We start from the raw sequence: 22,752 nt of genomic DNA on the forward strand, positions 1-22,752 counted from the left end.
TTCCAGCAACAGAAGTAGATGATTAGATATTTTTAGACATTAGATATTTCTTGCTGCTTCTTATTTTCTGTCTGTCTCTCTGTCTGTCAAATTAATGTGTTTATTTATAATAATCCAGATGGTATATAAACATTATATCATAACAATATGGAACATTTAGAGACAATATTAGGGTGGGTTTTTTTTTTAGTTTGTATTACAGTAGCTCTTCTGTGGGATTGGACCATATGGCCTAGCCTTCGTGCCCTATGCGAATCAATGAGCCTTTGACATCCATGACCCTGTCACCGGTTCACGGGTTGTCCTTTGGATCCTTGGCCCACTTTTGGTAGGTACTAACCACTGCATACCAGGAACATCCCACAAGATGTGCCGTTTTGGAGATGCTCAGAACCCAGTTATCTAGCCATCACAATTTGGCCCTTGTCAAAGTCACTCAGATCCTTACACTCGCCCATTTTTCCTGCTTCCAACACACCAACTTCAAGAACTGACTGTTCTCTTGCTGTCTAATAAACCCCATCCCCTGACAGACGCCACTGTAATGAGATAATCAGCGTTACTCACTTCTTCACGTGTCAGTAGTTTTAATGTTCTGGAAGATTGGTGTTTATGCTTACCAACTGAAGGTTCGCGGGATTCACCACTGAGCTGCTGTAGAGAACGGGTTGATCACTGGTTGAGCTGATCCTTCACACATTCCCAGTCATAAGTCAAGGTTAAGATTAACCTGAGACCAATTCATCAATTTAGGACACATTTAAATGTATAAAACATGACTGACAGATTATGACAACAAGTTCAACACTTTTGCATGTAATGACTGGAGCAGTGCTGAGATGTTTTGGTGGTCGGACGATTCACCAGAGAAACAGCATCGTGCATTTTGACTGGCATGACATGATCAACTGATAATGTAAGAATCAGGAGGCACTGAGGCCCAGCCAGGTCAGCGGATCCACCAAAGCGTTGGCTGTTTGTTCAGATGATGAGGAATCGCCTTTAGGATGCCACAGCTGAGGAGATGATGTTTGAACAAACAGCTTAAGAATTTCAATAGTGATCTGAGAAAAACGCTAATCATATATTTCAGTAATTAATGTAACATTATAGCTGTTCTTTATGAATCTAAAGGTGATTATTAGTGTCTGATTTAGAGATTAAATGTGAGGATTATTGTGTGTTTATATACAGTACTCAGCAATAACTCATTAAACATTTTTTAAACTGAGTGTGAGAAACGGTGTGTTTGTATCGAACCCGTTTTAAATGAGTGTTTATGACCATCACCGAATCTGCGGTGTGTGTCGCAGGTGAATGACGTCACTACCGTTGCTTAGTAACGGTTATAAACCAAATTCCCTGTGTGTATCAGCACGCGATTCTGGCTCGGATTCGGTTCTGGTTCTGATAAACACTTCCGGAGATCTGCTCGGTTGCTGAGGAGCATCGGGTTTATCAACTTTTATAAACATTTGGCGCATTTTATTGTGAGTTTATTGTTTTACTGTGAAACTGATGGCAGAAGAAGCGCAGGAGTTTCAGAAACTGCAGCTCGAAGCCGTTATTGGGTTCAACGGTAAGAAACTTCACTGTAACACACACACACACACACACAGACAAACACACACACAGACACACACACACAGACAAACACACACACAGACAAACACAGACACACACACATACACACACACACACACACACACACAGACAAACACAGACACACACACAGACAAACACACACACAGACAAACAGACACACACATACACAGACACACACACAGACACACAGACACACACACAGACAGACAGACACACACACACACACACACACACACACACACACACACACACACACAGACACATACACAGACACACACAGACAGACAGACAGACAGACACACACACACACACACACACATACATACAGACAAACACACAGACACACACACACATACAGGCACACACACACAGACAGACACACACATACACAGACACGCACACACACACACACACAGACACACACACACACACACACACACAGACAAACACAGACACACACACAGACAAACAGACACACACACACAGACACACAGACAGACACACACACACACACACACACACACACACACACACAGACACATACACAGACACACACAGACAGACAGACAGACACACACACACACACACACACATACATACAGACAAACACACAGACACACACATACACAGACACGCACACACACACATACAGGCACACACACACAGACAGACACACACATACACAGACACGCACACACACACACACACACATACACAGACACGCACACACACACAGACAGACACACACATACACAGACACGCACACACACACACACACACACACAGACAGACACACACATACACAGACACGCACACACACACACACACACACACAGACAGACACATACACAGACGCACACACACACATACAGGCACACACACACAGACAGACACACACACACACACACACACACACACACACACACACACACAGACACACACACACACACACAGTGGAAATAACAGTAGAATAAATGTGAAAGCTGTAAGAGTGAACTAAACTCTTAAAGGTTTTGTGTAAAACCCAATAATAATAATAATAATAATAATAATAATAATAATTTTTATTTCAAAATGTTTTTATTGTTTTAAAAGGTATTCAGAGCAAACAACTAAACATACATTTATGCTGTCACAGAGGAGCACACAATATCAGAAAGTACACTTCCATATAAATTTACCTTCTCCATTGTCACCCTAATATGATGTCCCCACAAATGGGGAACTTGTAAACAAGTGTAACAGAGATTGCGTTGAGAGAAAAAAAATAGATAAATAAAACACAATACTATTTTAATGAAAAGCTCAAAAAGAAATAATAAGAAATAACAAAAAAGGAAAAATATTATAATAATAATGTTACTAATAATGAAAAATAAATGAAAATAGAAAACACAAAAAACGAGAGGAGGGGGGGGTCAGAGGCAAGTATTTTCTTTACTATTGAGCATAGTCCAGTCTTTAATCAAGAGAAGTTGCATCAAACACATTTTCATAATAATCTAGAAAGGGCTGCCGTATAGTTTGGAATTTTTCTTTTGAATTCTGTATAATGGTCCTGATCTTTTCAAGCTGAAGAAAAGACATTACATCGCTCACCCAACGTGAGTGCTTAGGAGGTGAGGGTGACTTCCAGTTTGTTAATATTAAACAGCGAGCTAATAAAGTACAGAACTCAATCAGCTGTGATTGGCCCTTTGACAAAGACGGTTCAGTGTGTACCACTCCGAAAATGGCAATTATAGGATCTGGATCTATTATTTTTCTACAAATATTGGAAAATGATTTGAAAATATCCAACCAAAATGTACGTAGAGTTGGGCATAGCCAAAACATGTGTGCTAGGGTAGCGGGCGCTTGTTGACAACGAATACAGTTAGGATCCACATTAGGATATATTTTGGCAAGTCTGGTCCGGGATAAATGCAGACGATTAAATACCTTGAACTGAATTAATCTATGTCTGACACATGTAGAAGAGGTGTATATTCTGCTTATAATTTCTTGCCAGTTGTCTTCCGTTAATATCACACCTAAATCTTCCTCCCATTGCCTTTTCAGAGGAAGCAGTGACGGAACTTTAATTTCTAAAATAATAGTGTATAGCTGAGACACACCACCTGAACGCTGAGATTTAATTGTCAGACAAGTGTCAATTGGGCAAATATCTGGTTTCACAGGAAAAGAGAGAAACTCCTTACGGACAAAATCGCGAACTTGAAGGTACCTGAAAAAATGGGATTTTGGTAGGTTGAATTTTGTAGACAGTTGCTCAAAAGAAGCAAAGCAACCATCCACAAAAAGATCCCCTACATTCTTTATACCCTTTCCTGCCCATGTGTTAAAAACTGTATCTATCAGTGAGGGTTTAAAAAGAAAATTTTGAGAGAGATGCACAGATGCTAGGGCTTGTTTGTATCCAAAATGTTTACGGAACTGAGTCCATATGCATAAGCTACTTCTGACAATAGGATTATGAGTATGTGTGCCCACTGCTAAAGGAAGAGGGCCACAAATCAAGGAAGCCAGGGTGGTTGATGTACATGAGTGTTATTCCATTATATACCAGCTTGGGCCAGCTCCACACACACCTTTATTATACCAAATAGATAATTTATAAATATTTGCTGCCCAGTAGTAGAATAAAAAATTCGGTAACCCCAATCCCCCATTCACTCTACGTCTCTCTAAAACTACCTTTCGCACCCAAGGTGTAGATTTATTCCAAATGAATGTATTGATGGAGTTATCCAGTTCCTTGAAATATGATTTTGGTAAAAAAAAAAAAAATTGGAATTGTTTGGAATAGATATAAAAGTTTGGGAAGTACTACCATTTTTACAGAATTAATACGTCCAACCAAGGACAACGGGAGAGTGGACCAACGATTCAAATCTTTCTTAATTTGACCTAGAATAGTTTTAAAATTCATTAGAAACAAATCCTTAAAATTATTTGTAACATTTACTCCCAGATATGTCAAAGGACCAAATGTGGTTTTAAATGGATGTGAAACATGAGTACAATTTCGGGCCAGATCATTGATTGGGAATAAAACACTTTTTGTAAAATTAATTTCGTAGCCAGATGATTTTCCAAATTCAGAAATGATATCTAAACACTTTGGGAAATTGAAAGTTCTAGATTGGATATAAATAAAAGTAAATCGTCTGCATATAATGAGACTTTATGAGTCAACCCACCCCGAATAATACCCTGCACATCATTGTCGGGACGTAACGTCACAGCGAGTGGTTCGATTGCCAGATCAAAAAGGAGGGGAGACAGAGGACAGCCCTGTCTTGTACCACGATAAAGGCGGAAATAAGATGAATTTAAATTGTTAGTCCTAATTCTTGCTTGGGGTGCTGCATACAACGTTTCGATCCAGGAGACGAACACTGAGCCAAAGCCGAATTTACGCAAAGTATTAAAAAGATGTCCATATTCAATTCGGTCAAATGCTTTGTGTGCATCCAATGAGATCACAAACTCTGATTTTTTGGTCGAATGTTTAGAGTATATTATATTGAAAAGCCGCTGAAGATTGTGAAACGATTGCCTGCCCTTTACAAACCCCGTCTGGTCCTCATGTACAATCTTTGGAACTATTGACTCCAATCTCAAAGCCAGAATTTTTGTAAGTATTTTGTAATCGTAGGTAAGAAGGCTAATTGGACGGTACGATTCGCATTTGGTAGGGTCTTTTCCCTTCTTAGGGATCATTGAAATTGTGGCCTGAGTCATAGACTCTGGAAGATTCTTCTGTTTGAGTGACTCACTATAAACAGCGGATAGCAAAGGTGTCAGCTTAGTAGCAAAAGCCTTGTAGAATTCAATTGAGTAGCCGTCCGGGCCAGGAGCTTTTCGGTTATTCATAGATTTGATCACTTGTCCGATCTCTGCTTCAGAAATAGGTTGCTCTAACGAGATCTTATCTTCGTCAGTTATGGATGGAAGAATAATATTATCTAAAAAACTTTGATCTTGGGAACAGTCCGAAGAATACAGGGGTGAGTAAAATATTTTAAATTGGTCATTAATGTCTTTGGGATCTGATTTCTTTTCCCCATTTGCTGATTCAATTTCAGCAATAAAATTGTTAGCTGAATATTGACGCAGCTGATGGGAAAGTAGTCGACTTGCCCGTTCCCCATGTTCACAGCAATTTTGTCTGGACTTTAAAAATTTCTCACTTACTTCTTCAGAGGTAAGGAGGTCAAATTCTGTTTGTAATGCTATACGCTTTTTGCGGAGATCAGATGTAGGCGCAAAGGAATGTTGCCGGTCTACGTCCTGAATTAATTTAATCAGCTCATTAAATTTTTTTGATCTGTTTCTGTTGAGACGGGCAGTGTATTCAGTTATGTGTCCCCTGATATAAACTTTAAGAGTTTCCCAAAGTGTTAAGATATTGGTATCTGGTAACTGATTTGTTTCAAGAAAAAAATCAATTTGAGACTCAATGAATTCAACAAAATGTTCATCAGATAGTAAGGAAGAATTAAATCGCCAATTCCATTGAAATGGTATTCTATTCTGAAGACATAATTCTAAAACAACAGGAGAATGATCAGAAATAACTAGGCTTTCATAGCTGCATGATTTAACAAGTTGAAGCAAATTTTGATCTATTAAAAAGAAATCAGTTCTGGAATATGATTGATGGACCGCAGAGAAAAATGAAAATACTTTGGAGGAGGGATTTTTAAATCGCCATGGGTCCACTACACCGCTGGATCGGCAAAACGCATTTATGGTGGAAGCTGATTTGGAAAGTGAGGTAGTTGAAATTCTGGAACGATCCAGTATGGGGTTAAGGACCGTGTTTATGTCCCCTCCGAGAATCAGATGGTGTGTGCCCAGCTCTGGTATACAGCCAAACAGCTCTTTAAAAAAATTTGCATTGTCCCAGTTAGGAGCGTATGCACTAATTAGGACCACTCGTTTGTCATAAAGCTTACCCTGCACCATGACATAGCGCCCATTTTTATCCCCTATGACTTTGGTGTTCACCAAAAACCCCCTATGGAGAAAAAATCCAGGACCGTGACGTCGCCCGGTAGGACGCAGCCGGGGCCCCACCCTGGAGCCAGGCCCGGGGTTGGGGCTCGTATGCGAGCGCTTGGTGGCCGGGCCTTTGCCCATGGGGCCCGGCCGGGCTCAGCCCGAAGAGGTGACGTGGGCCCGACCTCCTGTGGGTTCACCACCCACAGAGGTAGCAGTAGGGGTTTGGTGCAGTGTGTATTGGGTGGCAGTCGAAGGCAGGGGCCTCGACGACCTGATTCCCGGACACAGCGGCTGGCTGTTGGGACATGGAATGTCACTTCGCTGGGGGGGAAAGAGCCTGAGCTTGTGCGGGAGGTTGAGAGGTACCGGCTAGAGATAGTCGGGCTCACCTCCATGCACAGCTTGGGCTCTGGAACCCAGCTCCTCGAGAGGGGCTGGACTTTCCACTTCTCTGGAGTCGCCCGTGGTGAGCGGCGGCGGGCTGGTGTGGGCTTGCTTATAGCTCCCCAGCTCAGCCGCCATGTGTTGGAGTTTACCCCAGTGAACGAGAGGGTCGCCTCTCTGCGCCTTCGGATTGGGGAGAGGGTTCTTGCTGTTGTTTGTGCCTACGGGCCAAATAGCAGTATAGAGTATCCGGCCTTCTTGGAGTCCCTGGGAGAGGTACTGAGGGGTGCTCAGACTGGGGACTCCATTGTGCTACTGGGGGACTTCAATGCTCACGTGGGCGACGACAGTGACACCTGGAGGGGCGTGGTTGGGAGGAACGGCCTCCCCGATCTGAACCCGAGTGGTGTTTTGTTATTGGACTTCTGTGCTAGTCACGGTTTGTCCATAACGAACACCATGTTCGAGCATAGGGGTGTCCATAAGTGCACGTGGCACCAGGACACCTTAGGTCGGAGGTCGATGATCGACTTTGTAGTCGTTTCATCTGATCTCCGGCCCTATGTCTTGGACACTCGGGTGAAGAGAGGGGCTGAGCTGTCAACTGATCACCACCTGGTGGTGAGTTGGATCCGCTGGCGGAGGAGGAAGCTGGACAGACCTGGCAGGCCCAAACGTATGGTGAGGGTCTGCTGGGAACGTCTGGCCGAGCACTCTGTTGGGGAGGTCTTTAACTCCCACCTCCGGGAGAGCTTTTCCCAGCTTCCGAGGGAGGTGGGGGACATTGAGTCTGAGTGGACCATGTTCTCTACCTCCATTGTGGACGCAGCTGTTCGGAGCTGTGGCCGCAAGGTCTCCGGTGCCTGTCGTGGCGGCAATCCCCGAACCCGGTGGTGGACACCGGAAGTAAGGGATGCCGTCAAGCTGAAGAAGGAGTCCTGTCGGGCCATGTTGACCTCCGGGACTCCTGAGGCAGCCGACGGGTATCGGCAGGCCAGGCGTGCTGCAGCTCGGGCAGTTGCGGAGGCAAAAACTCAGAACTGGGAGGAGTTCGGGGAGGCCATGGAGAAGGACTATCGGTCGGCCTCAAAGAAATTCTGGCAAACCATCCGGCGCCTCAGGAGGGGGAAGCAGTACTCTGCCAACACTGTTTACAGTGCGGGTGGGGAGCTGTTGACCTCGACTGGGGACATTGTCGGGCGGTGGAAGGAATACTTTGAGGATCTCCTCAATCCCACCGTTATGTCTTCCACTGAGGAGACTGAGGCTGATGACTCAGAGGTGGACTCGTCCATTACCCAAGCCGAAGTCACTGAGGTGGTTTGCAAGCTCCTCGGTGGCAAGGCACCGGGGGTGGATGAGATCCGCCCTGAGTATCTCAAGTCTCTGGATGTTGTGGGGCTGTCTTGGTTGACACGCCTCTGCAACATCGCGTGGCGGTTGGGGACAGTGCCTCTGGAGTGGCAGACTGGGGTGGTGGTCCCTCTTTTTAAGAAAGGGGACCGGAGAGTGTGCTCCAATTATAGGGGAATCACACTTCTCAGCCTCCCGGGGAAAGTTTACTCCAGGGTACTGGAGAGGAGAATTCGACCAATAGTCGAACCTCGGATCCAGGAGGAACAATGCGGTTTTCGTCCTGGTCGCGGAACACTGGACCAGCTCTATACCCTTCATAGGGTGCTCGAGGGTTCATGGGAGTTTGCCCAACCAGTCCACATGTGCTTTGTGGATCTGGAGAAGGCATTCGACCGTGTCCCCCGTGGTATTCTGTGGGGGGTGCTTCGGGAGTATGGGGTTCGGGGCTCTTTGCTAAGGGCTGTCCGGTCCCTGTACAAACGGAGCAGGAGTCTGGTTCGCATTGCCGGCAGTAAGTCAGACCTGTTCCCAGTGCATGTTGGACTCCGGCAGGGCTGCCCTTTGTCACCGGTTCTGTTCATAATTTTTATGGACAGAATTTCTAGGCGCAGCCAGGGGCCGGAAGGAATCCTGTTTGGGAACCACAGGATTTCATCTCTGCTTTTTGCGGATGATGTTGTCCTGTTGGCTTCTTCAAACCAGGACCTTCAGCATGCACTGGGGCGGTTTGCAGTCGAGTGTGAAGCGGCTGGGATGAGAATCAGCACCTCCAAGTCCGAGGCCATGGTTCTCGACCGGAAAAGGGTGGCTTGCCCTCTCCAGGTTGGTGGAGAAGTCCTGCCTCAAGTGGAGGAGTTTAAGTATCTCGGGATCTTGTTCACGAGTGAGGGAAGGATGGAGCGTGAGATCAACAGGCGGATCGGTGCAGCCTCCGCAGTGATGCGGTCGCTTTACCGGTCCGTTGTGGTGAAGAAGGAGCTGAGCCAAAAGGCGAAGCTCTCAATTTACCGGTTGATCTACGTTCCGACTCTCACCTATGGTCATGAGCTTTGGGTAATGACAGAAAGAACAAGATCGCGGATACAAGTGGCTGAAATGAGTTTCCTTCGCAGGGTGGCTGGGCGCTCCCTTAGAGATAGGGTGAGAAGCACAGTCACTCGGGAGGAGCTCGGAGTAGAGCCGCTGCTCCTCCACATCGAGAGGAACCAGCTGAGGTGGCTCGGGCATCTTTTTCGGATGCCTCCTGGACGCCTCCCTGGGGAGGTGTTCCAGGCATGTCCCCCCGGGAGGAGGCCCCGGGGAAGACCCAGGACACGCTGGAGGGACTATGTCTCTCGGCTGGCCTGGGAACGCCTCGGTGTTCTTCCCGAGGAGCTGGCCGAGGTGTCTGGGGAAAGGGAAGTTTGGGCTTCCATGCTTAGACTGCTGCCTCCGCGACCCGGTCCCGGATAAGCGGAAGAAGACGAGACGAGACGAGACTTTGGTGTGAATAAATTGTACATCTTTACCTATTAAAATAGCTGTACCCCGGTGTTTTGAATCAAGTTCAGAATGGTACACCTGTGACACTGTTCCTCTCTTTAGTTTCATCACATCTTTAGTGTGCAGGTGAGTTTCCTGCAAAAATGTTATTTCTACTTTCAGTTTGCTAACCTGTGAAAAGACCTTACTTTGCTTGACTGGATGATTGAGTCCCCTCACGTTCCAATTAACAAATTTGGTTGATGATCTGTTTGTGTTATCCATGGAGCCCATGATTGATAGTCAAAGACTGAATAGGTCTAGATGAGAATACTCTTTGGCACATCCGCTTTACCTCTGGGAGAAAAAAGAAAGAAGGGAAAAAAGGGAAAAACAAACAAAATATCGAATAAGAACAAGATACGTTACAAAAAGCAATAGGAACTATTAAATCCCCCCCCAGAACAACAACCCACTGCTGGTTCCTCCCCAACTGAGAGACTGCACCCACCCAACCACCCAAGCCACTCTGAAGGAGATAACACCCGTCTTACCGAGTGAGGCTAAAACCCCACATGCACCTTGTATGTATCCAGTTAGTTTATAAGAACAGAAATCAACAAGAACCTTATGTTAACCAATCCTGTTTATATGCAATACTTAACAGTTGTTGCACTGTGAGCCACCAGAAGAATAGTGAAAAAAAAATTATATTAAAGTAAATTATATTAGTAAATAAATAATCAAAACAAATTAAAAAATATGTAAACTGTAAAAAAGATGGATAAAATTAAAATAGAAAAAAATAACAACAAATAAAAGAAAAAATGAGTGAATAAAAAAATTAAAAAAATATAAATGTATAACTATGCCTTGCAGAACAGTAAAGCCTAATTTCAAAGCCTTACAATACCTCCATAACATTAACAATAAACTGATCCAATATCAAACAATACAATCCAGTACCAAATTACCACAAAATGCAAAGTGAGAGCATCTTGACCGCAGTTGAAGTTAATCGCCAATAGTCCACATTACGACGCTGTGAGACCTTTAACAAAAGTTGTTGCTTTCGTCGGGTCGGTGAAGGACTTCTGTTCGCCATCTGGAGTTGTGATTATCAGTTTCGCAGGATATAAAAGTCCAAACTTCACATCAACGCAGCGTTGCAGTAGTTGTTTTACTGGTCCAAAAGCTGCTCTCTGACGTGCCACTGATTGTGTGTAGTCGGGATACACTCTGATGTTATCACCATCCCTGAAACAAGCCTTTGAGACGCCAGCGCCTGTTTTAGAATATTATCCTTCTCTAGGTAATAATGGCACTTTACCACGAAGGCTCTTGGTGGCTGGTCTCTGCCTGGGATTTGTTGTAGAGTACGGTGAGCCCGATCTATCACTGGTGGCGTATCAAGTTTCAGTACTTCTTGGAGCAGTCCCGCAATAAAAGTACTTGTTTTGGCCCCATTTTCCTGACCTTCTTTAATCCCGAAAATGCATAGATTGCACCTCCGCGATCGTCCTTCGAGATCCTCAGTCTTAGCTTTTAAACTCACTACTTCCTTTTTCAGCTCCAAAACTTGTTGTTCTAAGTTAGCGATCTTATCTGAATGAGTATTGGCAGCCTCTTCTAAGCTAGCAGTGCGTTCGTCCAGTATGCTAACCGTACTGTTAGCTTGCTTGTTAGCTGCTTTCATCTCTTCTCTCAGCATACTGATTTGTTTGCGCATCAAATCATTTTGAATGCCAGCTTTCTCGTCCATTTTAGCCCAAAACTCAGATCTCATGGCTTCAATCGCTTGTAAGACTGCCGACTGCTCCATGTATGCAGTCTCGTTAACTTTAGCACCGCTAGCTGTTGTTTGCTCATTAGCTTTGGAGGGGCCAGCCTTCTTCGGCGGGGTCATGCTTCATCAAAAAAGTCCGTAAAACTTACCGAAGTAGAAAAAGAGGCTCACCTTTCAACTGTTCCCATTCAAGTTACATATATTCCATACTCTGAAGGTTCTTGTCGACCAATTTTCAGGCACATGTGGAAGCACTCGCAAAATACATCTACATTCCTCAAGGCTCTTCCGGGACTCCATACTAATAATAATAATAATAATAAAAATAATTTATTAACATACAGTATTAATGCAAAAGGTATTCATACTAAAAGTAAATAAAACAGTGCGTGTTAATGAACATAAAGAGGCCTTCAGTAATGTCAGTAAACCTCTCAGTGATGATGCTCACAGCAGGCAGCTGAGCCACAAACTCATAAAACAAGCATCCTTCATTAAAAAAAAGAAATCTAAATAAGTAAATATGAAAAAATAAATAAAAACCTATACTAATTTTAGCTTATATATGTGTGTGTGTGTGTGTGTGTAAGTGATTCCTTCTCACAGAAGGTTCTAGATGGAGCTTTAACTCACAGTTTCTCAAACTGTTCACAGTCAAGGATCCTTTAGTTTTAAAGACACACACACACACACACACACACACACACACACACACACACACACACACACACACACACACACACACACACACCTCTAACTAAGGGTGTTTTCACACCTGGTCCCCTTTAAAGGAACCAGACTCAGTCCTCTTTAAGTGGACCAGCAGAAAAAGAACTCAGTTCTTTTTGTGTTCACACTGTGAATTTATGACAAAGAGGACTGGGTTCTCTTTCTGGTCCAGTTAAGCTTTGATGGGGCCTCAGTCCTCTTTCTGTTCACACCAGGTCCTCTAGAGCCCTCAGACCCCCAGTGCACGGAATTCTGGGTAATGTTCTCTTGAATCAAAATGTCTGCTGCCATGCTTGCCCTGCTGTATTCTTTGATCAAAATAGTGCGGATTAAGGAAAATAAATTTATTATATTATATATTTATATATATTTATAATATAGTTATTTTATTGTGGCCGACTCGTCAGTCAGTAAGTTCAGAGAACTGTAAAGCGGCTGTGGTAAGTTCCAAAAGGAAGTTGAGTTTCCCTGCTACAGTCACGTGACCAACTACGGCAAACGAAGAAGGTTAAACTCCAGTGAAAAAGGCGAAGTGAACCCGGTGCGCTTTTTGTTCACAATGCACAGATTAGGCGAACCGTACCATTGATTTTTAGCGAACCGTACTGAGACCACCTCCTGAGGTGGTCTCAGTTCGGTTCGCTTTAAAGGGGTCTGGGTACGGTTGGAGTGTTCACATATGCGCAAAAAATGCTGAGTCATCGATCTGCGTTCGGTTAGATGGCTGAAAGGGACCAAGTGTGAAAACACCCTAACACTGTAGCACAAAACAGAAAGGGTCTACATGGTCTAATTGGTACTGTTAGAACCAGAAAAGGTTGTAGTTTTATGAGCAGCTTAGTTTGGGAGGTTAACCTTAACAATTATGACAGGAAATGCAAAAATATCTCACCTTCAACACATTTTCATCTAAGGCTTCAGCTGACAGCTTGTTTAGGACCAGAAAAAAGTCTTACATCATCCCTAGCACTCTTATTGGTCCAAAATGAGGTCGGGGAAACCCATTTCATGTTTAAGGGGAATTTACAAATCCTATTTTGCTATAGGCGGCACGGTGGTGTAGTGGTTAGCGCTGTCGCCTCACAGCAAGAAGGTCCTGGGTTCGAGCCCCGGGGCCGGCGAGGGCCTTTCTGTGCGGAGTTTGCATGTTCTCCCCGTGTCCGCGTGGGTTTCCTCCGGGTGCTCCGGTTTCCCCCACAGTCCAAAGACATGCAGGTTAGGTTAACTGGTGACTCTAAATTGAGCGTAGGTGTGAATGTGAGTGTGAATGGTTGTCTGTGTCTATGTGTCAGCCCTGTGATGACCTGGCGACTTGTCCAGGGTGAACCCCGCCTTTCACCCATAGTCAGCTGGGATAGGATCCAGCTCGCCTGCGACCCTGTAGAACAGGATAAAGCGGCTAGAGATAATGAATGAATGAGAATATTTTGCTATATGACAAAATTCCTCCTGCACGCTCGCTGCACACAATGCATACAGTGCAACGCGTCACGTGCTTCTGCTGACTCCAGCGCTAAATGTGAAGAAGTGCCTAATTATATATTTGTGAAAGCAGCCTTGAGTTAATTATTGTCCAGCTGCAAATAACAAACATTAAAGGGCTAAGTGTGTAGAGTAAGGTTTTGTATTTTTTGTTAAATCTTTCCATTTAAAGAAGTCATTTTTATTAAAATTCTCATTCAATTCCATTTTTAAAAATCTACAGGCACTTTAATAACATAGGGTTTTGGTTTCTGCCATGTTTCCCTCACCGCACTCATTCATCTTCAGTAAGCACTTTATCCTGCTCGGGGTCATCACCATCACCGTGCACACACACTTATTCGCACCTCGGGACAGTTAGAGCCACCAATCCACCAGGGCATCTCTGTGAGTTGGGAGGAAACCAGAGAAACAGGAGGAAACTCTATACAGACATATAGCTTTAAAAATATATCCACATGCTTTTGTTTTTTCTTTCCTTTTCCAGGTCATGTGTTCTCAGGACTGCGAGTCCACCCGGACCAAGAGCACCTGATCTACCCACTCGGCTGCACGCTGATCATTAAGAACCTGCTGGACGGGAAGCAGGGGTTCCTCCATGGACACACCAACAACATTTCCTGTGTCTCTGTGTCCAGGAGCGGGACGTATGTGGCATCAGGACAGGTCACCTTCATGGGCTTTAAGGTGAACATCTAATCCTGACCAACCCTGGCGAAATCCAATATGGAGTGCAGAGTTATTTATCCATCCATCCATCCATCCATCCATGATCTGTACCTGCTTATCCTGTGCAGAATTATTTATTTATGTATTATTATCGTTATTATTATCATTATAATTATTCAGTAGAATCCCTTTCTGTGGTTTTCATCTCTCCATAGCTAGCCTTAAAGATAATTGTGTCCTTGATAACACTCCAGCACGACACTAACGATGAACCTGTTTCAGATTCTCTCATCACGCTGTCGTGTGCTGTTCATAAATCTTCCCTCAGGCCGATGTGATCATTTGGGATTACGCTAAAAGAGACATTTACGCTCGGCTCATCCTCCACAAGGCCAAAGTGGAAGCTCTTGCTTTCTCTCCGAATGAGAAATACCTGGTGTCTCTCGGAGGACAAGACGACGGCAGGTAAAGTCTCATCCTGTTTCTGTTCATCATGAATGATCGTCTATTGGGGAAAGTATTGTATTATGTGTGTAGTCAGGATTTAATACTGAAATTCCACACATCAGAACTCAGAGCTGAGAATTAGCTGCATGAGACTTAGGCCAAGTTTACATTAGACCGTATCTGTCTCGTTTTCTTCGCGGATGCACTGTCCATTTACATTAAAACGCCTGGAAACGCCGGGAAACGGGAATCCACCAGGGTCCACGTATTCAATCCAGATCGTGTCTGGTCCGGTGCTGTGTAAACATTGAGATACGCGGATATGCTGTGCTGAGCTCTAGCTGGCGTCGTCATTGGACAACGTCACTGTGACATCCACCTTCCTGATTCGCTGGCGCTGGTCATGTGACGCGACTGCTGAAAAACGGCGCGGACTTCTGCCTTGTATCACCTTTCATTAAAGAGTATAAAAGTATGAAAATACTGCAAATACTGATGCAAATACTGCCCATTGTGTAGTTATGATTGTCTTTAGGCTTGCCATCCTTCCACTTGCAAGTGGTAAGTGATCTGCGCTGGGATCACACACACAGCGGCTCAGTCCCGAATCACAGCTCGTGCGCTTCACTCGCACGCTGTGTGAGCTGCGCAGGGCCGGAGTGCGCACCCTCCAGAGGGCACTCGCTGTTCAGGGCGGAGTGATTTGGAGCGCAGGATGCCTGCGGAGCCGAGCGTATCCGTGTATTGGTGTTGCTGTGTGCACACTAATCGTTTTAAAAACGTTAATCTGATGATCCGCTGATACGGTCTAATGTAAACCCCACCTTACACATGCAGGGGCGGAGTTTATCTAAAACAGAGGCGTGTCTTACTTACAGTAAATTCTGATCTTTCTTGAGCTTAAGCTCGTGTTTCTTGTTAAGTCGAGCTCCACAGTCTTACAGTTGAGTATAATCACAACACGTCACACTGAAATTTATGATTTCACTGTAAACACACACACACACACACACACACACACACACACACACACAGAGTTCACACTGTTCGAGGACAATATTATAAACATCAATAAATATAACTCTGCCTTAATGAGCAATATCATCACTTTAAAGCGAGTCGGCCTTTCGATTTCATAAACTCGGTGAAATTTAGTTCCGTCTGAAATGTGGTGATTGTGATATCTGTTTATTTCTGTAATATCTCACAAAATATCAGGCCATTCTGTGGCTGGGAAGTTATTTAATTTGAGGGGATTAAAGCAAATAATGTGCATGAAATTGCTCGCTTGGCGCAGTCAAGCAGACAGAGGAAGTCCGTGTGCGCATGCGCAGGTTTACCTTCTTCTTCTTCTTTTGGGTTTTACGGCAGCTGGCATCCACAGTGTTGCATTACTGCCATCTACAGGTTTCCCTTTGAGCGTGCACTGACAGTTCCATCAATCTGTCGCTAAACGAACAGCTGATCACACCGAGGTGCTCGCTGAGCGCCCATATTTATTAGTTTGGTCCTGCGTTTCCTTTCCTTCATATAGAACATAACGTCTTTTCTTCTTGCTTTCCTTCCGTTACTGTAGTCGGTCTTTCATGTTTCATTCGCACACTCACGTCCTCCATTTTTCTCTCCTGTTTCAAATTTGTATCCCACAATGCCTTGCGTGAACGGGGAAAGATCACCACGGGATGCATGACGTAGTATCTTGTATTGGGTCATGGTGAAGCAGGAAAAAATAGCGGAGAATTTAGGGACACGTGGAGATAAATTCATTAATTGTTCTATTTTAAAATGTTTTTTATAAAATTGTGAGTCTGTGATTCGAATTCAGTAGCTTTCAGTCACTAAACAAAAATATTTGGGAGTCGGGGAGAATTCTTTTTATGACCTACACTTGAGAAATCTGAAAGGCAGTACAGCTTTAAAGTTCATGGAATTTTTTTTTCCACACAGAGGACGTCAGAGGAGACGTGTCTTAATCAGAGACAGCGCTTATCTGGAGGAGTGAATATTTTATTTATAAATAAAATGATGAATGAAGTTAAAGTTTCTCTGAAAGTGTAGCAGTTGAGCGCTTGGTCAGATTGTCCTTCACACCATGGACACATTGTGTTTACAGCACAGCATCGAATTAACACACACACACACACACACACACACACACAGACTTTATGTTCTTAATTCAACAAATCAACAGAGTTACTCAGGACTTCTCTAGTTGTCTAAACGTACATAGTTACGCTGCTACGACGAAACCTGGAAACCTTGTGGTGTCGTAATGGCGGTGTAATGTCGTTAGGTTTGTAGTTAAGATCCCTCACACTTTTTAAGATTTCATGACCTTAAATGAATATCTGGTAGAAAAATCCTCTGACGTGTTGTGATGTGGCGTAACTTTTGGACGTACGTCGCCGTGTCTGAATAAGCCCCGCCCACTGTGTATCAGGCCTGTAAATTGTGTATTGTATGACTCATGTTGTGTGTCACTGACTTCAACACTAAGACCCGTTCCTTGTTGAATTCTGTATTGAGAATGAAAAGTTGTGTGCTGTATGAGTGTGTTCTAGTATATCGTGTATGATGTGAGTGTGTGTGGTGTGTGTTCAGTATCGTGGTGTGGAACGTGGAGAAGAAGGAGGCGATCTGTGGGAGTCCGACGTCGGGTCAGAGCTCAGGTCACTGTCTCACCATCAACTACTGCAACCTCAGCGATGACGTCTTCATCTCAGCAGGACAGTACGTGTCGCCTTCACACACCACCGAGCGTTAGAGGAACAGTTCAGGAAAATCATAACCTGAACACCAAAGTGTAGTCAGTCAGCAGAGACGTATTTGGGATGTGACATTTACACACGCATGACACTCTCAGATAACTGACTCAGGGATGGGGCGTGGCCTAAAGTCCAAAGGCGGAGCTTGTGTGTTGATTTGATAAAGTTCTTCTTTGGTTTCTGCTTTTTTTTAAACTGTGTTTTCTGTCTGCAGTGGGACGCTCCGTGTGTGGGAACTCGACCTCCCCAACAGGAAGATCCGCCCCACGGAGTGTCAGATGGGGAAGTTAAAGAGGGTCATCAAGTGCATAGAGGTGAGAGGACTTTTATTATATTATAACACGTCCTAATGATATATTTTAATGATTTGTATGAATATATGTTCTTTGGCTGTGTTCCAATAATATTGATCAGTTTTGTGGAATTGTGGAAGTTAATTCCTGTTAGTTCCACAGTTCCAATGAGCTGTTACTATAGAAACAATAACAATTACCACATTTGAACGAGCGCATTAATATAAACCTGCACCGCTGTCAGAGCTGCTGTTCGAGAGAATTAATCAACACCCCATGACCAGTCAGAGTGTATGTTTGGTTCTGTATAGATCTCAGAGGACGACACTTTCTTTTACTGCGGCACCACGAGTGGAGACATCCTCAAAATGAACCTGAGGAGTCACCTGCTGAGCAGCTGCGGTCCAGAGAAGCAAAAATACAGCAAGGTGAGTGTGAACGTGAAAATAAAATGGATTAAAGGGAATTAACTCGTGTTTACACTTTTAAAATGGCTTTACTGTGATGGAGTCACCATCCATTGTTTATTCGTATCATTCGTTCAGCCTCTGCTCCAGCTCATGTACGTGTGTGTGTGTGTGTGTGTGTGTGTGTGTGTGTGTGTGTGTGTGTGTGTGTGTGTGTGTTGTAGGGTGTACATGCTCTGAAGATGTTGAAGACAGGAGATTTATTGGTGGGGTCAGGAGACGGAACATTAAGCATCTTCTCCAGCGCAGACTTCAAACCCATCAAGTGAGACAGTTAGAGAGAGAGACAGTAGGACAGTAAGACAAAGAGACTGTGAGACAGTAAGACTGTGAGATTTTGAGACAGTAAGACAGTGTCAGTAAGACAGCGGGTCAGTAAGACAGATGTAAATTATAATGTATTTATTTGTTTATTTATTTATGTTGTACATTAACCCTCGTACCTGCTGTGTGTGTGTGTGTGTGTGCAGGAGTGTGAGTCTGGAGGGCGGCGTGTCGTCCGTGGCTCTGCGTGGTGAAGGTCAGCAGGTGTTTGTGGGCACGGAGGCGTCTCAGATTTACAGGTTCAGCTACACGGACTTCACGCCGGAGCTCATCACCACCAGCCACAGCAGCGCGGTTTGGGACGCAGCCTTTCCTTTGTAAGACACTGAGATTTACCTGCACTTCTCTTCATCACCACTAGAGAGAGTGTACACTCGCTGTTTCACCGTTCTGCTTCATCTGTCTCACTCTCTGTCTCACTCTCTCAGAGGAACGTCGGAGCTCTTCGCCACTTGTGCTCAGGATGATATCCGTGTTTGGCACACAGAGACCAGTAAGGAGCTTTTACGGATCCGAGTCCCAAACATGACGTGCAACGCGGTGGACTTCATGCAGGACGGCCGGAGCATCTACAGTGGTGAGAAACACCTCGACTAAACACTTCTGCGACACCGTGCTGGTGTTTGTGTGCTGGTGCTGTAGTGGACATTACTACTGTACTTTCCTCTTTATTTTACATTCAGTGTTGTTTATTTGATATGAAGTATCAGGTTGGGAAATCAGATCATTTTGTATTTGTAATCAGACATTTTATATTTTACTGTTAGTAAAAGCGTGTGCTAAAGTGTTAAAAGTTTTTGCTTTTTCATGTTGAATGGCGTAGCGTGGAATGATGGGAAAATCCGCCTGTTCACTCCGGAGAGCGGCCGCCTGATGATGATGATCCCGAACGCTCACAGTATGGGTGTGACGGCGATAACGAGCACCAGTGACTGCACACACCTCATTAGTGGAGGAGGAGAGGGACAGGTGGGGCTCAGAAAACTTATTCTTCATCTATTACTGCTGTAGAAATGCTTTATTACAGCTGTGAGAGTCACTCAGCATCACCCAAGGTCTCAGATCTGCGTTTCATCCTGCTGAGGAGAAACATGTTAGAAACAGGAAGTGATGCGAAACAATACCAGTTTCCTCTTTGAAATTAAAAACTGTAAATACAGAGTATTACTGCTATTTTACACAATTTCCGCTTAATGAATACCTTAACAACCACCTAGCAATCAGCTGGAATACCATGGCAACCACATAGCAACAGTTTAGTAACCAGTTGGAATATCATAACTACAACCTAGCAGTACCCTAGCAACCAGGTGGGATACCCTAACAACCACATAACAACACTCTAGTTACTGTCTGCGATACCATAGAAACCACACAGCAACACCCTGCTAATCAGGTGGGATACCATAGCAACCATATTGCATGACTCTGACTATTTCCCAGCAGCAACCTAGCAACCAGTTGGAATACTATAGCAACACCCTAGCAACCACTTTAAATAGCAAAGCAGCTATCACAGACCCCTGGCAACCTCCTAGAATACCACGTCAACCACCCAGATAAAAACATAGAAACCACCTAGAAACATCCCAGCAACCAACTGGCATACCATAGCAACCGCCTACCAGTAGCAATGCCCTAGCAACCACCTGCAATAACATAGCAACCACAGAGCAACGCCCTCTCTGGCAGACCTCTCATGGTGGCACGGTGGTGTAGTGGTTAGCGCTGTCGCCTCACAGCAAGAAGGTCCGGGTTCGAGCCCCGTGGCCGGCGAGGGCCTTTCTGTGCGGAGTTTGCATGTTCTCCCCGTGTCCGCATGGGTTTCCTCCGGGTGCTCCGGTTTCCCCCACAGTCCAAAGACATGCAGGTTAGGTTAACTGGTGACTCTAAATTGAGCGTAGGTGTGAATGTGAGTGTGAATGGTTGTCTGTGTCTATGTGTCAGCCCTGTGATGACCTGGCGACTTGTCCAGGGTGAACCCCGCCTTTCACCCGTAGTCAGCTGGGATAGGATCCAGCTTGCCTGTGACCCTGTAGAACAGGATAAGCGCTTATGGATGGATGGATGGATGGATGGATGGATGGATGGATGGATGGATGGATGTTTTGGGGTGTAATGTTTTGGGGTATGATGTTTGGGGTGTGATGTGTTATTGTGTGCTTCTGGTGTAGGTACGAATGTGGGAGATCCTGAAGAACACACACAGACTTGTCGCCAGCATGAAGGAGCACAAAGCTTCAATCAACGCCATCAAGCTCAAACGTAATAATGAGGAGTGTGTGACAGCGAGCTCAGATGGAACCTGCATCATCTGGGACCTGGTGTGAGTGCAGATACACAAATCACATGGAGTTCTCCTGCAGGATGTGGACCATTCATCCTGTCTCACCTATCTCTCTGTCTGTCTCTCTCTTTGTCTCTCTCCAGGCGTTTTGTGAGGAAACAGATGGTTTTGTCAGACACACTGTTCAAAACCGTCTGCTATCATCCTGAAGAATACCAGATCATCACCAGTGGAACGGATCGTAAGGTACCTGTTTGTGTGTGTGTGTGTGTGTGTGTGTGTGTGTGTGTGTGTGTGTGTGTGTGTGTGTGTGTGTGTGTGAGAGTGATGTAACAGGACAGGATGGGACCACTGAAAGGCTTCTGTCCATGTGTTAACCTTTGACCTTTCTGTCAGATTGGCTACTGGGAGGTGTATGATGGAGAAGTCATTCGAAAGCTGGAGGCCTCACAGTCGGGGGCCATTAATGGCATGGACATCAGCCCTGACGGAACTCACTTCATCACTGGTGAGAGAAAGAGAGAGAGAGAAAGAGAGAAAACACACACATCTCATGTTGCTTATTTTTATAAACACAGTAATAACATCACTGTTAATTATTTCAGTTATAATCATAAATCTGTTCATCACATCTGCTCGAGCTGCCTTTTAAACTTTATTTTAATGTTTTAATGTTAAATAAACATTCTTATCTCTTCCTGTCTCATCCAGGTGGTGATGATAAGCTGGTGAAGGTGTGGCATTACGCCAATGGTGATGTCACACATGTGGGCATCGGCCACAGCGGCAGCATCAGCAGCGTGCGTTTGTGTCCCAACAGGAAATTCATCATCACCACCAGCGCAGACGGAGCCGTGCTCAGATGGAGATTCCCACACAGCACAACAACCACACCCACAAACACATAAACCACACCCATGCAGCACACAAACCACACCCACAAACCCACACACCACTCTCCTGAGATGAGATATTCCTTTCTTGAGCCCGGTGAGGGGAGATCCAGGTGTTGCAGCAGCTAAAGTACAGAGGAAGCTACAGATTAATGGAGGTGAAGTTTAAAAAACTTTTTTAGAACATTCCCTCAGTTTATTGACATAATTTACACAAATATTACTTCAATAAATAAAAAAGAAAATTAACTCTGTGTGTGCGTGTGCTTATTTATTTCCTGTTTTTCATTTAGTTGTCAGTTCATTTTTAATATTTTAGTATTTTATTTCAGCTCAGAGACTGATACGAATCCAACAGGACTCTGTTTGAGGACTCTGACCACAGGGTTTCCCTGATTTAAACATTCCTTGCTGTTCTGATTTCTATGTTTATAATGACTTTCTGAAATTCATAATCATTTTATTTAGTCTTCAGTTTGTGATTCTTGTTTCTGGTATTTACTTCCAGATATCAATCAGATTCAATTACGTTACAAAATTTAATTTTTCAGCAAATTATCTCTCAAAAATGGCATTCTTATTCAATTCTATTCCAAAAAGGGGGGGGGGGGGGGTTAAACTGAATTAAGTTTAAAGTAGAATAAACTAAAATTAAAACAGTACAGTTAAGAAATCAAATAGATTCATTAAAATACAGCGCATGTTATTATAGCTTCTTTTTAAATATTATTTGTTTGTTTTTCATAGAATTATGAAAACAGACATCATAATGTATATTATTATTATTATTATAT

At 44.2% G+C, this 22,752-nt stretch overlaps 1 protein-coding gene across 1 annotated transcript; it reads left to right on the forward strand.

Annotated features, from left to right (window-relative positions):
• Nucleotides 1–1,378: 1,378 nt before the first annotated feature.
• Nucleotides 1,379–22,144, forward strand: cfap52 (cilia and flagella associated protein 52). Its single transcript, XM_060918058.1, has 14 exons — nt 1,379–1,579; nt 14,301–14,500; nt 14,811–14,947; nt 17,531–17,659; nt 17,909–18,008; nt 18,299–18,415; nt 18,619–18,719; nt 18,925–19,095; nt 19,207–19,355; nt 19,602–19,747; nt 20,953–21,104; nt 21,209–21,311; nt 21,462–21,573; nt 21,777–22,144. Exons 1-14 carry the CDS (start codon nt 1,519–1,521, stop codon nt 21,971–21,973), a joined length of 1,875 nt encoding a protein of 624 aa, XP_060774041.1. The 5' UTR covers nt 1,379–1,518; the 3' UTR covers nt 21,974–22,144.
• Nucleotides 22,145–22,752: the final 608 nt, after the last annotated feature.

The sequence above is a fragment of the Neoarius graeffei genome, chromosome 4 (assembly GCF_027579695.1).
Source record: "Neoarius graeffei isolate fNeoGra1 chromosome 4, fNeoGra1.pri, whole genome shotgun sequence".
Classification (NCBI taxonomy): domain Eukaryota; kingdom Metazoa; phylum Chordata; class Actinopteri; order Siluriformes; family Ariidae; genus Neoarius; species Neoarius graeffei.